At 38.7% G+C, this 21,560-nt stretch overlaps 2 protein-coding genes and 1 long non-coding RNA gene across 4 annotated transcripts; 1 reads left to right on the top strand and 2 right to left on the bottom strand.

Annotated features, from left to right (window-relative positions):
* LOC113289027 lies at nt 1–2,563 on the top strand. The gene is made up of 3 exons (XM_026538183.1): nt 1–211; nt 514–561; nt 649–2,563. The coding sequence occupies exons 1-3, from the start codon at nt 104–106 to the stop codon at nt 1,306–1,308; spliced, it is 816 nt and encodes a 271-aa protein (XP_026393968.1). The 5' UTR covers nt 1–103; the 3' UTR covers nt 1,309–2,563.
* Nucleotides 2,564–7,565: 5,002 nt separating this feature from the next.
* On the bottom strand, nt 7,566–12,014 carry LOC113289026. Of its 2 annotated transcripts, none has more exons than XR_003330812.1 (6): nt 11,162–12,014; nt 10,980–11,050; nt 10,241–10,374; nt 9,775–9,958; nt 7,941–9,671; nt 7,566–7,821 (listed from the first exon to the last, which is right to left on the bottom strand). It is a non-coding gene; the product is annotated as an uncharacterized LOC113289026 (long non-coding RNA). The 2 variants fall into 2 exon arrangements; XR_003330813.1 differs by lacking the exon at nt 7,566–7,821 and having other exon boundaries at nt 7,841–8,270; nt 9,515–9,671.
* Nucleotides 12,015–13,219: 1,205 nt separating this feature from the next.
* Nucleotides 13,220–20,988, bottom strand: LOC113289025 (DNA-directed RNA polymerase II subunit 1). Its single transcript, XM_026538182.1, has 14 exons — nt 20,701–20,988; nt 20,348–20,611; nt 19,604–19,903; nt 19,363–19,521; nt 19,082–19,243; nt 18,780–19,000; nt 18,565–18,706; nt 18,147–18,482; nt 17,753–18,039; nt 17,400–17,658; nt 14,250–17,311; nt 13,903–13,974; nt 13,665–13,709; nt 13,220–13,578 (listed from the first exon to the last, which is right to left on the bottom strand). The coding sequence occupies exons 1-14, from the start codon at nt 20,782–20,784 to the stop codon at nt 13,476–13,478; spliced, it is 5,496 nt and encodes a 1,831-aa protein (XP_026393967.1). The 5' UTR covers nt 20,785–20,988; the 3' UTR covers nt 13,220–13,475.
* Nucleotides 20,989–21,560: the final 572 nt, after the last annotated feature.

Genomic DNA, 21,560 nt, shown 5'->3' with positions numbered 1-21,560 from the left:
GAGAGATATCAAGCACCTTAAAGCGGAAACTTCAGAAAACCCTAGGTCAGTTTCATTATTTATTTATTTTGAGAAGCTAGGTCAGTTTCATGATTTTGTGTTAATGGAAGACAATGAAATGCAATTGGATTGTATACCATTTGATGATTTAAGTAATGGGAAAGAGGACTGTGCGGTTCCTTCGAATGAACAAGATGAAGATACGGGACGGGTAAGTTTTTTTATGCCGTTTCTATATCAGATGGAGAAACGATACATAGTTTAGTTCAGTTTCGATCTTTCCGTCTTATCATTTATATATAAAAAAATTGATCGAAAGCATCTCGTTCGTTGTCACTTAAATTTCAGCTTTAGCCTCTTTATGTTTATGCGAAGGTTCGTAACTGAAATTTATAAGAGATTTTTTTTTTTGGGAAAACAATTCCTGATACAGGTTTTCTTTTTTGCAACTATTTCGATGTTAACCAAGATTTTCTCACTTAAATTTCATGTTGCCCCTATCTCCTTATTCAGCTGTATCCTGAGGATTACTCACGTTACTTTATTCCCTATGAAGATGAGGTAAGTTGAAATTCTTAATTATTTTGGTCGAACACATTATCTCGGATAGACAAACATGTTGAAGTTCAAACAAATTTGTACTTGTAGGAGTTTCACTCTAAAGAAGATGTTAAAGCTTGGTGTGTTGGTAAAGGGAGTCAACACAATTGTTCCATCGTTTCTGGCCCGGGTACAAAGACTGGAAAACTTGAATGCAATGGAAAAGGATCGAGGATTGAACTTGTTTGTTCGAGAAGTGGTGTCTATAAGAGTCATAAATCCAAAGATTATGTTCCAAAGACGACGAATGCATTAAAAAGGAAAAGGAGCAGCACCTCCAAAATTAACTGTCCTTTCAAGTTAATTTGTTCTTGTGATTACGATGGAAGATGGAACATTAAAATCAAGTGTGGCTTCCATAACCATGCCCTTACAGATTCCTTAATTGGACACTCGGCCCCTGCGGCTCTGACAGAAAAACAGCTCGAATTACTCAAGCGTCTAACGGGATCACTAATTCCTCCTAAGAAAGTTCTCTCGATGATAAAGCAAGATGACCCGGATACAGCAGTTCATTTGAGAACAATCTATAATGCCAAGGCAAAACTGAAAAAAGAAGAGACACGAGGAAGGACAATCCTACAGCATTTCTTAGCATTGGCCGAACAGGAAGATTACACAATTTTCAAAAGATGTGACGGTGAAGTGGTAATAGATCTTTTTATTGCTCCCCCCAGGTTTGTGGACTTAGCTAGATGTTTTCACTAGTTTGTGGTAGTAGACTGTACATATAAGACTAACAGGTACGATAAGCCTTTATTCCATATAGTCTCCCATACATCCACGAATGCTCCATTTACTGTTGGGTTTTGCTTATTGAGTGGTTGGATAAACACAAAGAATGGTTGGATAAACAGAAAGAAAAGTTTGTGGCTGCTTGGACTTGTCGAGTGAAACACTACAACAATCAAGCTACTAGCATAGTGGAGAGTTCTCATAAAGGACTCAAGGGTGAACTGTTAACCACAAAAGGCGACCTTGTTACCGTTTGGAAAGCGATACATTCAATGTTCAAGGGCGACGAAACAAAGGATGTTTTCTTCCTTTTATTTTATCGACGGAGGATGTTGCAAAGGATGGAAATTGTGGATTCCATGTCGTGGTTGAGGCGTTGGGTTTAAAGGGTAGCCTTGAGGGGGTTTAAAGGGTAGCCTTGAGGTCGGAGAACTTGATCCAATTAGTTATGTAAGAGACAAGATGGTTACCAATCTCTTAAAAAATCAAAATATGTATAAGAAAATGATGACTGATGGAGAATTTGTGGAATTGGTTAACCGTATACGGCCTCTTTCCGAAGACGAATATTTAGTGCTTCCTAGCGGTAAACATATTGTCCCCTCTGATCGATGGATGCTTATGCCAAAATATGGGTTTGTGATAGCGGAGACATTTTCTTGTGCAGTGTACTACATCCGTGACATGAGTTATGCATTTGTACCTTCTCTCGTGAAAATGCGCAAGGGTATAAAGAATCGAAAAGTTATCATGGGATTCGTTGAAGGAAATCATTTTATTGGTCTGCGTTTGAAGGAGAATTGTCCGCTGCCTCCTAAAACTGATACCCTATGGTTTTGGAAACATATTAAGAGTGATTATTCCTCCGAGTGGTACAGTCAAGTCGAGGATAGAATGAAGATATGGATTCAAAGCAGCGCAAAAGACAGGATTTTACCGCAAGGAAGTGCCGCAGGTAAATGTTGATGATTATATTACGGAGAGCACCTGCAATAAACGGTAGTGTCGGTCCTTTATGGTTAATGAGGTCGACATTTACCACGTAAAAATGTGGATCTGGAATCTTTTAGACACCAATCCGCTTGCGGGTGATTTGGCTTCTGAAAATTTGGTTAATTTGTTTTCCATTGATATTAGTTCGGATAATTGTTGTTCTGATAATTGTTTCCTTCATGACTTTGAATTTGTTTCTTAAGGAGTTCATTTTAAATAAAAGTTTCTTGGTACTGCTATGGTTTAATGTTTGATCAATGTCAAGCACTGTGCCGTTGTCAGGCTTGTGACCTTATATTTTTATCTTTTTCCAAAGATCTTGGTACTGGTATGGGATCAGCCGCATAAGGCGTATTGTTTAAGTTCTGCGACATGTCATGTGCACCATTTAACATGAACTTGTAGAAGATATGGAGAGGAGGCTATTTATCTCTTTACTGTAGTATGTTTTTTGGGGGGTCCTAGCTGCTGCACTATCTCAGAGATGAAATATATGGCAGTTCAAACTTTGACAGTTTACATGAGGAGAGAGGAGGAAGAGAGACGGAAACGATACCCCACCCACACAAATTTTCAGTTTTAATTTTAATGAAAGCGTGTGTGTTCTTTATTCCGTTTTTGAGGTCATCCCCTATCGAAGTGTACGGTTGGGTTCGAATTATTCCCCCAACGTAATTCCGTCCCCCCCTAAATCACGATTCATGTTTATGATTCCCGGAGCAGAAAGTCATTAGAGAGATCAAACCTGAAGCCCAAATTGTACTGCAATGATAAAATAATACCCATATACACGTTAACAGGGGTATAATAGACCTTTTAGTAACATTGAAAATTGAAATTCTCCATCAAAATAGTTATTGCTTAAATGCCTCTGTAATTGTGATTTATGTTCCACTAATAGCCTCGGATTAATTACGAGTAATAAAGAGAGCAAAATATTCACGGATGTTACTACCATTATTCTAGCAGCAACAACCAAACGAACAAGATCATTGGATCTTGTTCTAAACCATAAAACAGCAAGTAGAAGATGAATTTAAACAAATAAATAACAATAGTTTCACACAACAATAATTTACGTGGTTCGACATCGGAGTGTCTACATACATGGGAGGGTAAAAGAGTTTTATTATGATTTTTTATCTGTTACAAGGGTGATGAACCCTATTAATGATGATGAAGTTCAGTGAAAGTTTCAATAACGAAGGTATAACGAAGAAGTAACGAAGGTATAACGAAGGTTCCAAAGGTAAAACGAAGGTAAAACGAAGGTATAACGAAGGTTCCGAAGGTAAAGCGAAGGTAAAACGAAGGTAGAAGATAGAACGAAGGTAGTAATACTACCCAGCTATTATTCCTCTCTTCAGCGGTATTGGGTTTCTTACTCCTCCCTCTTTCTTCCACCCTCCAAAAATCCTCTCCCTCTCTTCCTTATCTTCCCTTATTTATAAGGAAAAGGGATGTTAGTTATTTACAAAAATGACATCCGCTTAGATTCTAAGCTAACTTAGAACTGATTCGATGTGCGCCGTTGTATGCTTATATCCAGCTGCGACTTCTAATCACCGTCCACGTGTACGATGCATGATTTGGTATCTACAACGGATTTTTCTCCACTTTATCTCACTCGTCGTTCCTCTCTCTATCTTCTTCTTCTCCTATTTAATCACACAGTAAAACCCTAAACTAAATATGTCATGTTCAACTATCTGCTTCTACTTCTTCAACAAAAAAGAAAGAAGATTTCTACTGATTCAGTTTTCTCTCATCGTTTATCTCACTCCTTTTTCTCTGCAATATTCAGGGATACATTTTTTTTTTCTATGATGGATCATCGATTTTTATAATTATGAAGAAGCTAAAACTGAAATAACAGGGTAGAGAGGCGATGATTATAATGGGTATGATTTGTTTCCATTATGGGTTGAGATTTCATCTGTTACCAGTTCTCACCCATTCTGCCATTAATGGTCATAAGAAATCATTCATCTTCACAGCCTTATACTCTCCCAAATTTGGTAGACTTAATCTTTAAGATAATAGATAAACTAGCAATTGGTATTGCAATTACTAATTTTATTCTGGATTCTATGATGTTAGATCTATTGTTTGTAAACAAATTACTTGATTTGAATGATTAAATATCACGATATATATTTCTTTGATTGAAAAGGTGTTTAAGTTTCAATGGGTTTCGGTTTTTCCCAGAGAATCCAGGGGAAGAAGAGTCTAAGTGTATTTATGGAAGCAAAATATTCTCTTTAATTCCGAGGGTATTTATGGAAAAAAATGCAGAATTTGTTAAATCAATTTCTTAAAAGTCTAAGTGTAGAATTCCAGACAAAAAGTTATATAATCAAGACAAATTGTTAGTGCTAATCCTGTATCCTGGTATACAGGTTAACTATTGCCATATTTTTTTTTTGATTGAATCTTATACTAATCATTAATTGTGTTAACTAATGACTCAACTAATCATTACATTAATTTAATTGAAAAGGGTAATTTTGGTATTAAGATAATTTTGGTGACTTAGTTTTAGTTCGAATAGGAAAATATTTTGAATCCGCCGCGCGAGTTCGCAGCTTGAGGACTGTTGGATTTTGCGGATATGACCTCATCAAACTATGGACTTAACCACAGTTAGATCCCCGGACTTTTAAAACATACGCTGTACTTTCTTAAAATCTTGCGAATACTTGCTTACACACAAATACAAACCATCCTTATGTTGAGAACTCTTCGGGTCTCCTTACTTACAATAAACATTACTTCTGAAATAGGACCTAATTAAATAGCTAGGTAGTGATACAGTTGATTGTGATTTAATTGTTGATTCAAGTGCGGGGATAAGAGGTTGGATTAAACCAAAAAGGACTGAGAACACTGTATATATTAGGAACTGGTGATGCAGCGATTGTCTCCTTTCCATCAAGTTGGCAGGAATCACTTAATTCAAAATGAAGATCACTTGGACTATTGCATTTATTCGGTGGTGATGGTATCAAGAACATCTTGCTTACAATTCTCATTAATTGATGCTTGTAAAAATTAAGAAATAATTGTTCTTCTCTGTTTTCATTTCTTCTTTTATTGTACGCCTGATATTTTCCTTGGTGCAAAGCTTTTTAGCACTTTCTTCTCTCTTGAAGGTACTCACAATAATTTTTTGCAGATGTATTTCATCTCCTCTTGTGACCTTACCTATCACTTAAAGATTGAAGGGTTAGGCAAGCTTGCTTTTTCCTGATTTTTGATTAATTAATTATTAGCTTAGTTATCATTTGTCAATTTCTCATCGTTCACCTGATTTCGTCTCTGTTAAATGCAATTTTACATGCCTTGCTTTTAGTTATGATTACAAACAATATAATACATCAGTCCACTTGTGATATGATAATTTTTTGGTTTTTCAGGAGAATAAGAGATATGGAAAATCCCCATGGCGCCAAAGATAAGCAAGGAGTACGAAAATTTTGAGTACTAGATATACCGGGTGACTTGGAAAGATACGGCTTATGTTTTAAAAATCCAGGTATAACTGTGGTTAAGTCTATTTATTTATTTTTGACGACGCCACATCTTCAAAATCCAACAATCCCCGAGCTGCGATCTCGCGTTTTTCCCTTCAAATATCTGAAAACAATGGTGCCCAAAAAATCGTTGTTTGATTTTGACAAAGCTAAGCTAAGTCTGTAAGGCCAAAAGGAGTGTTGTTGTACGTGTAAACAAGTAAAGAGACCCAGCTGACGGTTTAAGCCTACTGGTGGGAAAAGTATTTGCCGAGAATTCAAAAAGTATTTTGTCTATCATTCAGTCTTCCACTTTTATGATAAATCTCAAACTTTGATTGTTTTAGGAAATGAGTTTTAAAAGCAAGCCAAATGCATGGCTGTACTTCTCTGCAAAGGTAATCTTCTGAGTGATTAGACGTGTATGGCTGCACCTAGATTTTGATGTTACATACGAGTTAGTTATGACTGATATGGTGGTTGAATTTCTTAACTTGTGCAGTCTGGAGCCTAGTTAGTAAGTTCGCGAATGATTCGCGAATCATTCGCGAATTTTTCCGTATCACGAATTTTACTGTCTTATTCGCGTACGTTTGCAACTCCGAACCCTAGTCGCGTATTATGTGGCATTCCCGGATTATTCGCGAACCGTTCACGAATTTTACGTATCCCGAATGATACGTCCGCTTAATTCGCCATAAATTCTTTAGCTTTTACTTTTCAAAGACTCCACTTTTTGGGCTTTACTGCCTCCCGAGCATACACGACCGAATATTAAAAGTGTTGTAACTTTTATGAAACAAAAACGACTGAAGAGATTTGAAGGTGAAAGTGAGAGAGATCTCAAACTCACTAACCAAGCATCTAAACCACCATACGACGTCCTCTTGGATAACTAATGTTGTATATATTATTAATATCATCATATTAAGTTTATTTTTTCTTTAAATAACTCACACATATGCATAAAAATTGGTCTATGACCTTATAAATACAAATTATTTATTATATATAGATACCGAATTTTCAGAGCCGAACTCACATTTATAAATCGAATTATACACGTACGTATGCCGTTCCGAATTACTGACGAATCACGTCCCGTTGACCGAATTTTGGACCGAATCTGGATTTTACAAAACCGTATAATACTCGTACGTTTGCCGTTCCGTACGTTTGTCGAATCCCGAATTGCTAACTAGGGTCTGGAGGAGGTATTCACGAGTTCTCGGATTCTCAATTTGGTAAGTTGTAAAGTTGAATATGATTTCTTCTTATTATTGGATTTTTCTTAATTTGTCTTTGCAATTTTGCACTTTTCTGGATTTTGATTATTTCATTACTTGTATGGGTGGTTCCTTTATGTGCTGGTATGTTCTTTAACTGGATTAACTTTAATGAATTCCGGCTGAAATTAGGATCTTTTGGGGAGGTTTTGTGTGTACCCTTGGATTTATTACTTCAAATCGCGATAATTCTTTGGAAACCGTTGGACCTTTGATGCCTTGAAGGTGTTTGAAATGACCACCCTTGATTAGCAGGACTATTTTTTAAGTTAAGCTTTGTTCATAACCAGTGAATACTCTTTTATAACGACAACCAGTTGTGCTGCTTATGGAATATTATTCAGCTCATTTGTGGGTTGCAAATTCTGAAAGAGATTGAATTGTTTCTTTATTCGAACTTGAAGCTTGACCAAGTACAAGGATTGTCTAAATCTTCCAATTTGATTATGGTATCAACGGTAGATTGGTTACCTGTGAGTTCCAATTTACTGAGAGTTAACACAATTTGACAGTGTTAAGTCTCAGTTCTCTACTTGTCGGTTCCAATTTCAATTGCAATCATTCAATTGATACCATAATCAAATTGTTTCATTCAAAGGATAATTGATATGAGTAGTTATTAATTGAAATTACATCCACAGGATGGATAATTGATGAGACATCTAAAGAAGCAGCGGTGGTGGATCCAGTTGAACCTGATAAGATTTGTCATTAACAGTAAGTGATAAAATTTTACATTGTTTACCGGAAAAATAAACAAGAAATGCCACCTTGATAAGTTCATTAACAAACATTACAAGCTAGGGTACGTTACCTTGAATTAGTTCCAGCAGCAAGCTGGTCAATACCACTTTCCACAGGGAAGATTGGCAGGTAAAAAAGAAAAAGAAACAAGGCCTTTTCCAAATTTTATTTCTTCAACATAACAACATACTCTTTCATGTGCTAGATAAACCATAAGAACTGGGTCTGGGACCCTGAATGCTGTGGACAAAGTCTGCACCTGTGTTCTGAGAAGATACTCCGCACAACTTGTTTCTGTAACTTCACTCCTACCAGAATTAAGCTGAAAGCTCTTTCAAAACATTAACATACCGAAATTCAGCACAAGAAGTAGTTGCCAACACCATTGTCTTGAAAATACCTTGACATAAGAGAACAGTTGAGAGCAGCAAATGGAAGCACAACAACATAGGAGTAAGATAGATTGTTGCCTTGCATTATTCAACACACTAGAGTACTTAGTAAAGCACCAAGAATTATTCACTCACACAAAGCATAACTTGGATAATGAAGTAAAAACAGTCAAGGATAAAGAACACCAGGCCACATTCTCAACTGATTGCAGACTCATAAAAGACCACATCAACTTGTACTCAATATATCTCACCAATTTCAATCCTATAACAGCATCTTTAGTTTCATCATTAAACTCGCAAGCCAGCTCACTCGTGATCTCTCACATGACAAAGACTGTACCAAAACTAAGATCAATGGGAGGAACTGAATATAAGCAATCTAAGCACATGAATTGTGCAGCAAACACTCACTTCATAACTCGGACACACTTCTCATTCTGTGCAGTTAACCTGCAGAGCTTCTCAAGTCAGACATATATTTTCAAAATCAAAAAGATTTCCTCAGTTTTGATTGAACAAACTTCACATAGTCTTTGTCTTGGACTTCTGGATCGAATCTCTTTTCAGCAGTAAACTCTATTCTCTTGAGGGTTTTGTATTTCTCAAAACATGAGCCGTCAACAAAAGAAGTGAGTTTATGCTTGTCTTCTATTCTGTAAGGAAATCTGATCCTCATCGTATCTAACACGATCATTAGAAGATTTGCTATCTCTTGATTTCCTCTTTCTCATAATTCCAAAAATAAAGAATATATGAGAAACCCTAGTTATGGTTTTGAAAGATCTCTCCCAAGATGTTTGTATGCTACATGCTTAATCCTTTTTGACGACGTTGCAGTAAAGCAACAGGATCGTATCTAACTTCACACTAACTAGATTTCTTATTTTCATGATTAAATCTAACTTCACACTAAGGGAATGTTTAGTGCTGGTTTCATAAAGAACATATGCTGCGTTTTAAACTCTCTATTCCAGAAGGCTGGTGATGAGAGTTATGAACTAGAGCCTCCCTAACTACATGATGTAAAATAAAGTCTGTACACTTCAGAATGTAAACGTAAAAACTAAACCATCATGATCATAATGAAAAAGAGTCGGGACGGGTACAACCAAATTTTTCATACCACCCAACCAACAACGCAAACAAAAAAGAGTTCGACTATATATATATATGTATATATATATATGTATATAGTAAAGCAGCAATCAAGAGACAGCCACCAAGTAGGCAACAATTAAAAGTAGTTTACCTCAGATAGTAGGGAAAGTTATCAAAGCATACTTCAATATCACTAGGACTGAAAATTCCCTGCTGTAAAATATCTTAAAATGCTTGGGACCTAGTTGCGGACAACGTAGTTGAGTCAGGATCCTGTATCCAGGACCACCTTGTTGCAGACTCTGAACCTGAAATAACCAAGGCAAGAGCTTACAAACTCCTACTTTCCCAAGCTAATTCAAAGATTTAGCAACTAACTTACAGAATTTGTGGACTCACAAAAAGAGTTACCTGCATCATCTCCTAGCGACATTTAATGGGCATGTAAATGTTTGTCCAAACAACCCAGTTAAATCCCCAAAAGATAGGCACAACATAACAGAATTCTGGTGCTCTTCAAGGACCCGTCTATTGGGTTCCTCATGTATGTAAAACTTCAAAACAGCATAAGGGTGGATTCCAACAAGTGTAGGACCTGTTAGTGAAGTAATATCGTTATTCACTTACCATTTTACAAAAATACTTACCGAGATTTCACATCATTAACACTGCTATGCTGTTACATGTTAAATTGTTAAGGCAACAAGGAGTCCCCTCATCCATTGAAGAATAATAATTGTGACAAATACATGGAAGATACATGCTCAAACAATAGGTATTGCCACTTCTACCTAATTTCTTTCCATGTTTAGCGGAAAATTTGCAGAATAAACAGCTGAAACTTAACTCAGTATCAGAAAAATGGTTATACACATACCTACACCTCGGTACAGCACACTCGTTCCAACCTTCCCTGTATACACTCTTAAAGACATCTTTTAACCCACAATGATCAGGCAGAGAATGTAAACTATGCAAACCATGCCCTATACTCCCTTTAGGACTCGTAACCTACAAAAGTACGAAGAAAAAGATTATGGTAAACATTATATGTTGCAAAGACACTAGTTTTTAGTCGTGGTTACCTAATAAGCAAGTTCGAGCTAAAATCTAGGGGTAAGCAAACAAAACGGCAGTTCCACCGGCTATGGCCCGCTAAAAGATCAACAACAGGACCTGTACCCATTGCAGGATAGTTATTCAAGATCCAACATCGATATTTATATAATGTCATGAAATGTAATGTTGAATACGAAACTACCCGAAAACGCTAGCACTGTTTCATGTGATTTAGACCACAAAACAACCCGAAAAACGCTAGCACTGTTTCATGTGATTTAGACCACAAACAAGGAATCCTTTGAATTAAAAACTTCACTTTCCGGCAAAAAACAATGTAAAGAAACCACAAAAGAATTCATACAGCAGTGCAGCACATTATGACCTACTCAAAGAATTCAAAGACACTCTCATGCTTCAATAACTTCTCCATAGATTGATACACAGCAATTGAATGAAACCCTTCTTTTCTAGTCTATAAAATCCCCAAAAATTAATAAAAAATCACATTTTTTTTAAAATCAACAATTACACAAAATCTTAATCGACATAATTACCTGCAAGAGAATGCGTTCCAATGGGGTAGTGGTTTTAGCAAAGGCACCAGCAACACCAACAACAATCAATTCTTTAACATAAACAGGCAATGAATGAATCAATAAAATATCTGTTTATACATTCCTATCCGATGTAGATGAAAAATCCATCTCGAAAATTGATATGAGATTAAAAAGTATACCTTAAGTACTGAAACCTGTAAAATCTCAGTCATCCAATACACAGCAAAGCTTTTCTTCTTAGTTGTTCTCTCGGCATCAAATTTCACCCAAACTTCCTACAAATTTGAACACGAACTCCGTCACAACTGCACATCCTGTCTTAACCCTTCAACGAGACCCACCAAATCTATCACTCACAGTACCCATATTTGCCGGCGTAAACCTTGGTTCAGTGAGAATAACAACTTAGAAAGAATTGGACACCTTTAATCTTCAATATCGACAACTGTAGCAGCATCACGGTTAGGAACTTGGAATTTGGCCAACAACTCAAGTTTTCCAGACAAATCTTTTCTTCACACATATCAGGGTTAGGTTATCGCTGAAGTCTTGAGAGAGATGGCAGATAAACATAATACGGTATGTATTGTTGAAATTATTAGGAAGCCGATTAGTTTTAATACTGTATGTGGTTGATTGTTGATGTTTAATTATTCTGTGACACAGTAATCATGGGTATTTGGATCATTGTTTATGGTGATTAAAATAATAATATTGAACAAGGAAACAAAAAATATATAGCTAGAAAATATAAAACCATAACATTTTCCTTTCATAGATGAGTAACACTACACCACAACATAAAAGCATACACAATAAAGTAAATAACTCCATACCATAATCATCATAACCACCAAATTAACCACAGAAGAAAATGATTACCCAAGTAATCAATATTATGTTCTTCTTGTTGGCAGCAGAAGAGTGAGGAACCGGAGGCGGTGGAGAACTAACAATAGGCGAAGGTGGTGGTGGTGGTAGCGGAATATGACTAGGATGGCCAATTGGTGATGGTGGTCTTGATCCGATCTCATCAACAACAATCTTTACTTTCATTCCTAAGGTACCTAGCACCTAAAGATGTGAGTGACACAGTTGTCGATGGAGAGTTAGAAAAGCTGATGGGATTATCAGTGTTACATGAACGGTACGAAATCTCGTTCACTTCAAGCATGGAGTGGCTGGGCAGAATCACAAACTCTGTTTGTAATTAAGGAAGAGTCAGTTTCAGTTTCAACAATTCTTGAACAGTTAAAAGTAAATAAACTCAATCATTAACTAGACAATTCAAAACACATACCGAGAGTATCTCCCACACTGAAAGTCTGGGAAGCACTCCAAGTTTCCAAATCAGAGTCGAGGTCCCAACCCGATTCGCCACCAACAACGAAATTCAGACCGGCAGCAGTTCCATGAGCGAAAACGGACAACAAGATCATTAACTTGACAATGATTTCTAAGAACAACATTTGATGATTCATCTCTCAGTACTCGGTAGCTTTTGTTGAGGCGTGATGTTGAGTGAACTAAGCTTTTGTTGAGGAGTGATGTTGAGGAAACTAAGCTTGGTATGTAGAATGATGGATGCGTGTATCTACAAACTAAGCTGGGCATCTTATATAGGAGTGAAAGTTTCAAAGGCATGCAATAAAACTGATTGATCACACTCTGAAAAAAATCCTTGGGTCGATCTTTTCAAAGACTCGTGAACCAGACATATGGCAGTAAATTATTACTGGAAGTTTTATCCTACTGCCAACTATCCATAAGCATGATAGAGTTAATAGGTTTCCTGAAGTAAAAAGAGTAGTTACACTAGGATAAGAATTGCTAATTTTCATGTGTTTTCTTGAATTTCAGATTATCCATGTTCACCTGGGCAAGCCCCAAAAAAAAGTTAATAAGGCAACCGTACATGTAGCCGAAGGAATTTGTTTAGCTGCCGCCGCATAAAATCATTATTCAAGCTCAGGATGGTAGTTCATGCTTTGGAGAAACTCAAGCTTAAACTTGACTCAGCTTGTACCATATAGGCTCGTCTGCTGAGCCTAATACAAGCAAACCTCGAGCTTGACATAAAACATAGACATATCAACAAATAATACTAAAAACTTCCTTCCAAGATGAGGAAAGTTTCAAATTAAAGGACAATGATCAATGATGTCGAGGAAAGTTTCAAAGGGAAGTACATTGATCACATGAAAAAAAATAAAAATCATTGTGATACTAGGGAGTGGTTGGGTTTGATCTTTTCAAATTCCGTATATATCATCAAATAACACTAAAAACTTCCTTCCAATCATTCCAGTTTCCAGGGTTTTAACCAGGATTTAAATCAATTAATCAAGGCCCTACTTTCATCAGGACACAGATCAAATTCAGCCCTAAACCAAACAGCTTTAACAAATGCACATGATATAAGAAAATAGTATATTCTACATGGGACTTGGCTATCACAGCTGTCCTGCCTATTACAATTATGACATCTCCAACTTAACGTGTGCTTCCATCATCCTTGTTGCTCGTCTCTGGAGTTAACTGACTGGTGGATGACGGTGAGTAGCCCGGAGCAGTTGGTGAATACCCCGCACTCGGGCTGTTTCAGTGAGAAAGCATTATTAAGTGGGGAACTACCATAACAGACAAGTTGAATGAAGTTAGATGTAACAAAAAGTTGCTTACCTAAACTGTGGAGAACTAGGGCTATAGTCCGGGTTCGCTCCAGGACTGCAGCAGAAAATGATCAAAAAGGCCAAAGAAGTTAGTTCAACTGAAAATGCCATATATTACTAATTACATGCATTATTTCTTTCTACATCTCAATTTTCTTTCTACATCTCAAAAATGTTTTCTATAACACTATTTATACTTCAGGGAAAACAAGGTAAAACACTGAAAACATAAAAATTGAGAATCTGACCTGCTGGGACTGTATGTTGGACTTGGAGGAGAGTAAGATGGAGAAGTCGGTGAGTACGACGGTGATGTTGGACTACACAAGAAGCAACATATATTAAGATAACAAAAATCAACAGACTTAATATCAAAGATTGATAGCTAATCCTGGCGCTCTAATTCACCTAGTGAAAAACACTGAACAAGTAAACCATAACGAGTCAGCAGGGAAAGCCAACCAGAGCACACTTTAGCCATCTCAAAGCCTTCCGATCAAATGGCTAAACATGAACATAAAGCTACAGCAAGATATTTGATGCAACCTTGTTCCTATGTGACATTCAGATAGGAAAATGAACATTTAGTAGTCACCTGTAATTTGGAGATGTATGACTGTATGGGCTAGACGGTGATATTCTTGGACTGCTTGGAGAGTATGCCAAAGATGGACTGTACTTCGCCGATGAAGGATGATAACTAGGAGATGTGGGACTGTAGCTGGGAGATGTGGGACTGTAGCTCGGAGATGTCGGACTGTACCCAGGAGACGTCGGACTGTATGCAGGAGAGGTGGGGCTGTATGATGGCGAGGTGGGGCTGTAGGATGGCGAGGTGGGGCTGTAGGACGGCGAGGTGGGACTATATGATGGTGACGTAGGACTGTATGATGGCGAGGTAGGGCTATAGACTGGAGAAGTGGGGCTGTAAGCGGGGGAAGTGGGGCTGTAACTGGGGGAAGTGGGGCTATAGCTTGGGGAAGTGGGGCTGTAACTTGGAGAAGTGGGGCTATAGCTCGGGGAAGTGGGACTATAACTTGGTGATGTGGGGGAATAAGATGGGCTGGTTGGAGAATATGCAGGACTTGTTGGACTGTAACCAGGAGAGCTGGGGCTGTATGTAGGAGAGGTCGGGCTGTATCCAGGAGAAGTTGGGCTGTATCCAGGAGAGGTCGGGCTGTATCCGGGAGAGGTCGGGCTGTATCCAGGAGATGACGGGCTGTAGCCTGGAGATGATGGACTGTACCCCGGAGATAAAGTAGGAGAGAATGCCATCCCGCCGACATATGGAGAAAACTGAGCATCTGATATTGGCGAGGAGCGAGCATTAGGGCTCAGCAAGTAATTTGGTGACATCATTCCCTCGTGATATGGGGTTCCCATGATTGGCGAACGCGAAGGCGTCATGCCAAAATCGAGACCTTCCATATAACTTGGCAATTGAAGCTCAATAGCTTGCTGTAGCATTTGATCATTCAGGTACAAGGAACAATCTCCAGTCCCAATTGGCGCAAGCTGACCAAGCATGATGTTTTCAGTAACTCCTCTCAGATGATCTGTTTCAGCATACACGGCAGCATCCAAAAGAATGTCGACGGTTTCTTCAAATGAGCATCTCATCATTGGCCCGGTATCATTCCTATTGATACCATGACGGGTGATGGCCATCAAATGACCCCTGTACGTCATGGTGTCACATAAGATAGCCAAGTGCCTATAGTTGACATAAGATCCATCAAATGAAATAACGACTCGCAACTCATCCAAGAGGGATCGACGAACTGCCTCAATACCAAGAACCTCTATCACTTCAATTAAGTGGTTACTCGTAGTCCTTGTGGCATCAACATCTTCATGGCACATAACAGCCAACAAATTAACACCTTCAGTATCCAGCATCCACTCAACCTCTGGCTTGAATCCTTCATCCTCATCAAATCTATTAACTTTCCCGCTCTTGATGAAAACCTTATTGATATCTGGTATTCCTCTAAGGGCCATTTCGGTCAACATGTTACTCTCAATCTTCTTGAGGAAAACGTCATCTTCCGCAGATTCATCCAGTGACTCTCCTTTGGGAGCCTCATCATTCATGATACGGATACGGAGGATCAGTTTTTCAGCATTGTCGTCATTAAATATACAGGTCAAATCATCATCAAACTCGAGGTTGATTTTTTCTGCAATGTCGGCCATGCTCAATTTTTTGTCCACCATCATTTCACGATTTAACTCAATCCTAAGAAGCCAGGGAGAAATTTTCTCTGGTGCAACCTCTTCATCAGGCATTTCATAGTAGGACTTGACAAAATCAATATCTTCTTCAATAATGGTGCCCATTGGATCCGGATCATACCATACCTCAGTAGCTTGAGTTACACTACGCAAAGTAGTGTATTCCAGAGCACACTGAACATTCTTAGCCCTTTCTTTTGTCTTATTAACCTCGGGTTTCAGATAAACAGAGAGAGATGGTGTTTTGATTTTCTTGGCAACGTTAATAATTTCTCTTAACCTGGGAACACCGAGGGTCACATTCTTCGCACTCACTCCAGCATAGTGGAAGGTGTTAAGCGTCATCTGAGTAGCAGGTTCGCCAATAGACTGTGCTGCAACACAACCAATCATTTCACCGGGAGCAACTAATGACCGTAAAAAACGAGACTCAACTTCACCAATAACCCAATCAAATGCTTCACGTGTCAGGTGGTGTTCTTTCAACACCCTCTTACTCGCAAAAGTGCTACGCAGCAAAATGTTGAAGAACAGGGTAGCATTCTTCTGAGCCTCCATACTCATTGAATCGTCACCAGGAACAACTTTCAGCCTTTCCTGAAGTTTATCAATAGCTTCCACAATCTCCATGGGGTGCATATCAGAAGGCCTTCTCGGATCAACCTTAAAGGTCTTCTGTGTGTTCCAAATGAGCCTCCTTAAGTTCACAGGCATGGGCCAAGAATTGTCACCAGTGGTAGTGATCTCAGTTCCAAGCTGGAGCCGATCATCTGCCAATTTCTTAACTTCTGCGTCAAACACATGACGGAACTCTCTAATATTTTTCAGATCTTCAACATAATCTGATTGCATGTAATTTGGAGTCCAATTGTCATCATCAAACTCAAACCTATAAACCTTATCAAACTCAGGTTTCTTCATTTTCAAGGAGTCCAGCTTCTGAGACTCGATCCAAACAGCATCCATACCATCCTCTCCATAAAGAAATTGAATGACATCTCCTAAAGAATTCCGGACAGTGCCATCATATTTGACCATAATGTCCTCCATAGCCTTCACAAGACGCCTCTGGATATACCCCGTCTCAGAAGTTTTCACAGCAGTATCAATCAGACCTTCTCTACCTCCCATAGCGTGAAAAAAGAACTCTTGTGGAGTCAGACCCCGCAAGTATGAATTCTCCACAAACCCACGACTTTCAGGCCCATAGTCATCCTTAGTAAAATGAGGTAGTGTTCGATCAATGAATCCGTAAGGAATCCGCTTCCCCTCTACATTCTGCTGTCCGACACAAGCAGTCATCTGCGATATGTTAATAAAACTTCCTTTTGATCCTGCTGTAACCATAGCCTTGAGATTATTACTCTCAGACAAACTCTTCTGAGCACTACTTCCAGCATCGTCACGAGCTTTGTTCAACACCTGAAAGAGCATTGGTACTTTAGGAAACAGCAGACATTGCTAAAGTGAGCACAACATGGTGAAAACAAATAACAATAATATTGCATACCTGATTCACTCTGTTCTCGAACGATTCCATCATAGTTCGCCCAGGTTCAGGTTCTAAACTCTTCTCCTGGGCCATTCTGATAAGATCTTTGACTTCATTTTTCGCTTTTGAAATTGTATCGTTAATTTTCTCCATGGTTGAGGCGTCAGCGATCGTGTCTCCAATTCCAATGCTAAAACCATTCTGTAAAAGCCAGTAGTTAACAAGCCACTGAGTGTGACCCAAGAACTTACGAGCAGCATCAGGACCAACTTCTTCCCTGCATACAGGAACATGTACCCAAAACAGTTCAAAAACCAATTACAATATGGAAGCAGATTATAACTTATTCGAAGGTCAATATATTCTCATACCAGATGACATGAATAAGACTTCCAGTAGATGTTCCAAGGGCCTTCTTGCACAAAGTACCTGTGAGAAGCTCCCCCCTCTCTATTCTAACCTGGGTATCTCCTGGTGTTATAAAACCAGTTTCATTCTCTGAATGCCACGCTGAGGTTCTCAAAAGATTAATCTGCTTCGGAATAATGAGATTGAAGACTTGTTTTCCAGTCCAGAGAGGTCTAGGCTTCAAAATTGTAGGAGCAGGTACTTTTCCATCAAAATCCTCCCACCACATCAAGATGTTCATGAAGACATCCTGCAACACACAAGAATGATATAATTTGAGTCTTAAGAGCAATAAAACATAGAGGGGCACATTTGAAAAAACATTATATGAAACCAGAAGATTGGGCAACCCACTACCTTCTCTATAAACGTATCTCTTTTGGTGATTTTCCGGCACCCTAAGAGTGTGTCCTGGACAATACCCATAACAGGCCTATTTGACTGAGGTGACACGATGCACTTAGGAACCATCATGAGCTCCAGAACTTCTGCCCTCGTCTCAAATGACTGAGGAACATGCATGTTCATCTCATCCCCATCAAAATCAGCATTGTATGGTGAAGTTACAGACAAGTTCAGACGAAAGGTTGAGTAAGGCATAATCTTGATTCTATGCCCCATGATAGACATTTTGTGAAGACTTGGTTGACGGTTGAAAAGGACAAAGTCGCCATCATTCAAGTGTCTCTCTACCTGGAGAAAATAAGGGGCAAATCCATCATAACAAAAGATCTGTGACAGAAAAGAGAGCGGAAGAAGGGATGTAAATCCAAACCTTATATCCAAGCTCTAAATGATGATCACTACTTTTTTTCAAATAACGAAGATCAAGTCTCTGTCCATCTTCCCTTATAATGTACTTTGCCCCAGTTTTACCAACGGGAGGATGAGGCCCATATTCAACAAGCTCCTTCAACCTGTAAGGTTAGGCAAGTCAGTCAGTGTCGGAAACTAATGAATCCATCATACTGATGCAACCAAAAGATATACCTTTCAATGTTATAGGGTGTCACTGTTTCTGGATATGTCAGATTTAAAGCAATACTCCAAGGGACTCCCAGTTCATCAATGTTGATTGTTGGATCTGGCGTGATGACAGTACGAGCTGAAAAATCAACACGCTTCCCCATTAAGTTACCCCTAATTCGACCTTCCTTCGCCTTAAGCCTACTGCATATAGATTTGATTGGTCTTCCAGAACGTTGTGTAGCCTGAAAAATAAGCACAGTCCAGTTAACAACCAACAAGAATATACAAACACGTGAAGATGCATGTGTGGTATGGTAGCGTACCCTTGGTTGACCAGGCAGCTCATTGTCAAAATAAGTTGCAATATGGAACTGTAATAGTTGTGCGAACTCGGAAATAATGTGGGCAGGAGCACCATTTCTCTCCTGCTTCCTCAGATTCTCATTGTGTCTAATAATCATCGCCAATTGATGAGTTAAATCATCCTGTTCAAAGAGTTATAAACATAGTATTAGAAACTGAGGACAACAGTTCGCTCAAATGAAGATAGATTTCTCCACGGTGGTAAGGGAAAGTTTAAGGCAATTCGTGAAAAGGTTGCTACCTCACTCCTAGCTGATGTATCCATCATCACAGAAGGTCTCACAGGAGGAGGAGGTATAGGGAGGACTTGTAAAATCATCCAATCTGGGCGGGCATATTTAGGGTTCAAACCCAACAATATACAGTCCTCGTCACTTATCCGCTTGAGGACACTCAAAACCTGGAAAAGAGGCAACATAAATGAGCAACCGAAAGGTATGCAAAAGAAAAGGAACAAAGAGACAGGGACACAAGCAATATACCCTCTCTGCAGTAAGCTGTTGTTTTCTTTCAACAGGTTCAGGAAGCTGTTCGGGATCGTCAGTTTTCTTCCTTTGAATTTTGTATTCTGCAATCATTTTCATACCTTCAATAGTGAGCTTTGGTTGTTGAGCACCGCAACCCCCTCTACTCTTCTTCACTGGTTTTTCCAAATCTTCGTCTTGGACATCAATTTCATCACCCCCATCACACTTTGTTTTATTCTTACAAGCATCAAGAACCTTTCTTAGTCGATGTTTTGGATTCTTTATCCTCTGAGATTGCTTGAACTTGTGATCCTCCTAAGTGATCAAACCAAAAAACTTAAAAAGGTGACACATATTTACACCACCAAGCAACCAGCTCTAAAAAACATCCAAAGAACTTTCCATATTTCCCAGGACTCTGAAATCAATGTTTCAAGATTCCCATCTACAAACGCGTTCACAACTTATTCTAAACACTAAAACATCAAACAACAACTCCTAAAACCTATCCTACAAGAATCACAGAATCCTGAACTTTCATAATCCAACATCTGCTTAAAGGTAATTACCTCACCATATTCAGTTTAACAAAAGTTTACCAGTCAAGAAAACGTTTTCAAACTTCAAGAAACCTCCAATTTCAACAAAAACAAGCTCGACATAATTATCCGTAACCATCCCCAACGAATTCACAGTAAAAACACAAATTCAATTCGAAAAGAATTCACAGTTAAATTGCAAATTCAATTCGAAACGAACCTCATCTGCAAGGATTTTAGAACAGTTGAAGCAGACACATCGCATTATACTAAGAACAATCTTCATAAACCCAATATGAAACATAGGTTTAGCAAGTTCTAAGTGTCCAAAGTGTCCAGGACATTCCGCCATGTTAGCTGTACATGTTTCACACTTCATCTTTCTATCAATTGTTCCTAATCGAGTATCACTTAATCCTCCTGGTTTAGGTTTCCCTCGTTCAGTTGTTTCACTGTGTTCGATCTGTACAACCGACATTTGCCTCTGCAAACAAACAACCAAACAAACACATTAAACAAAAATGAAATCAAAACAACAAAGTAACCCTAATTTGAAGAGTTTAGAAGATTTACAATCTCATCTGGACTGAGGATACCGAACTGAACCATTCGGACTTTAGCAACCTCAGCAGGAGAGAAAGGAAATCGCATATCCATGGCTAATGGATATTTGATTTCAAATCACTCGGAAATCAAAATTAGGGTTCAGATAACTTGCGAAATCAATTTTTTTTTTGTTAGTTTTATTTACGATTTGTCTATCTTTGATTGTTCGTTTTGAGTAAGTGAGTAAAACACTGTTTGTCTGAGGAGATCAGATAATCGATCTCAGACGAAATGAAGAAGACCGAGAGACAGAGGAGTCCAATTGAGAAAAAAATTAAACCGAGAACCCATAGTGTGGTATTTATAGACAAGTAGCCGCCCTGGAGATTGGATCTGTTTGGTTATGGAAACAAGTTTATTCCAGGATACACGCTATATTGGGTAACTTCTTGGATTAGGGTTTTCTTGAAATCGGAGTCGGCACGGGATTGAGTGATGCTAGGCCCATTGCACTGCGTGACAGCTTGAAAAATTGAGTCCAAAGTCCAAACTCATCGCCCACCGCTAGGGGTAAGCATAAAAACCGGAACCGCGGATTTGACCCGTATCCGTCTATAAAATTGTGGATTTCATACAAACCGCAAAACGTATGGGCCGGACACGGATGGGATTCTCAAATCCGCACGTTTTAGCGGTTTGGGTGCGGTTGAATATTGAAAACCGCGGATTCACCCGCACAGCATCTGACTCTGCTCCATTAGCTATAAGCCACTAAGCCCAGCTAATTGAATGTGATGTCACTAAGCCCATATCAAAAATGGATTGCTTCTTTAGCTTGATGTCACTAAGCAAGCAGGCCCAACATGGGAACTGGATCGAACCAAAGA

Source organism: Papaver somniferum, chromosome 6 (genome assembly GCF_003573695.1).
Source record: "Papaver somniferum cultivar HN1 chromosome 6, ASM357369v1, whole genome shotgun sequence".
Classification (NCBI taxonomy): domain Eukaryota; kingdom Viridiplantae; phylum Streptophyta; class Magnoliopsida; order Ranunculales; family Papaveraceae; genus Papaver; species Papaver somniferum.
This window is presented reverse-complemented; position numbering and strand designations above follow the sequence as displayed.

Coding starts and splice junctions, on each gene's coding strand:
- LOC113289027 (XM_026538183.1), top strand. CDS start 104: ATGGAAGACAATGAAATGCAATTGGATTGTATACCATTTGATGATTTA. Junction 212..513: donor AAGATGAAGATACGGGACGG/GTAAGTTTTTTT, acceptor CTCCTTATTCAG/CTGTATCCTGAGGATTACTC. Junction 562..648: donor TTATTCCCTATGAAGATGAG/GTAAGTTGAAAT, acceptor TTGTACTTGTAG/GAGTTTCACTCTAAAGAAGA.
- LOC113289025 (XM_026538182.1), bottom strand. CDS start 20,784: ATGGATATGCGATTTCCTTTCTCTCCTGCTGAGGTTGCTAAAGTCCGA. Junction 19,904..20,347: donor CTAAAATCCTTGCAGATGAG/GTTCGTTTCGAA, acceptor TTGATCACTTAG/GAGGATCACAAGTTCAAGCA. Junction 19,001..19,081: donor AGCTGCCTGGTCAACCAAGG/GTACGCTACCAT, acceptor CTTATTTTTCAG/GCTACACAACGTTCTGGAAG.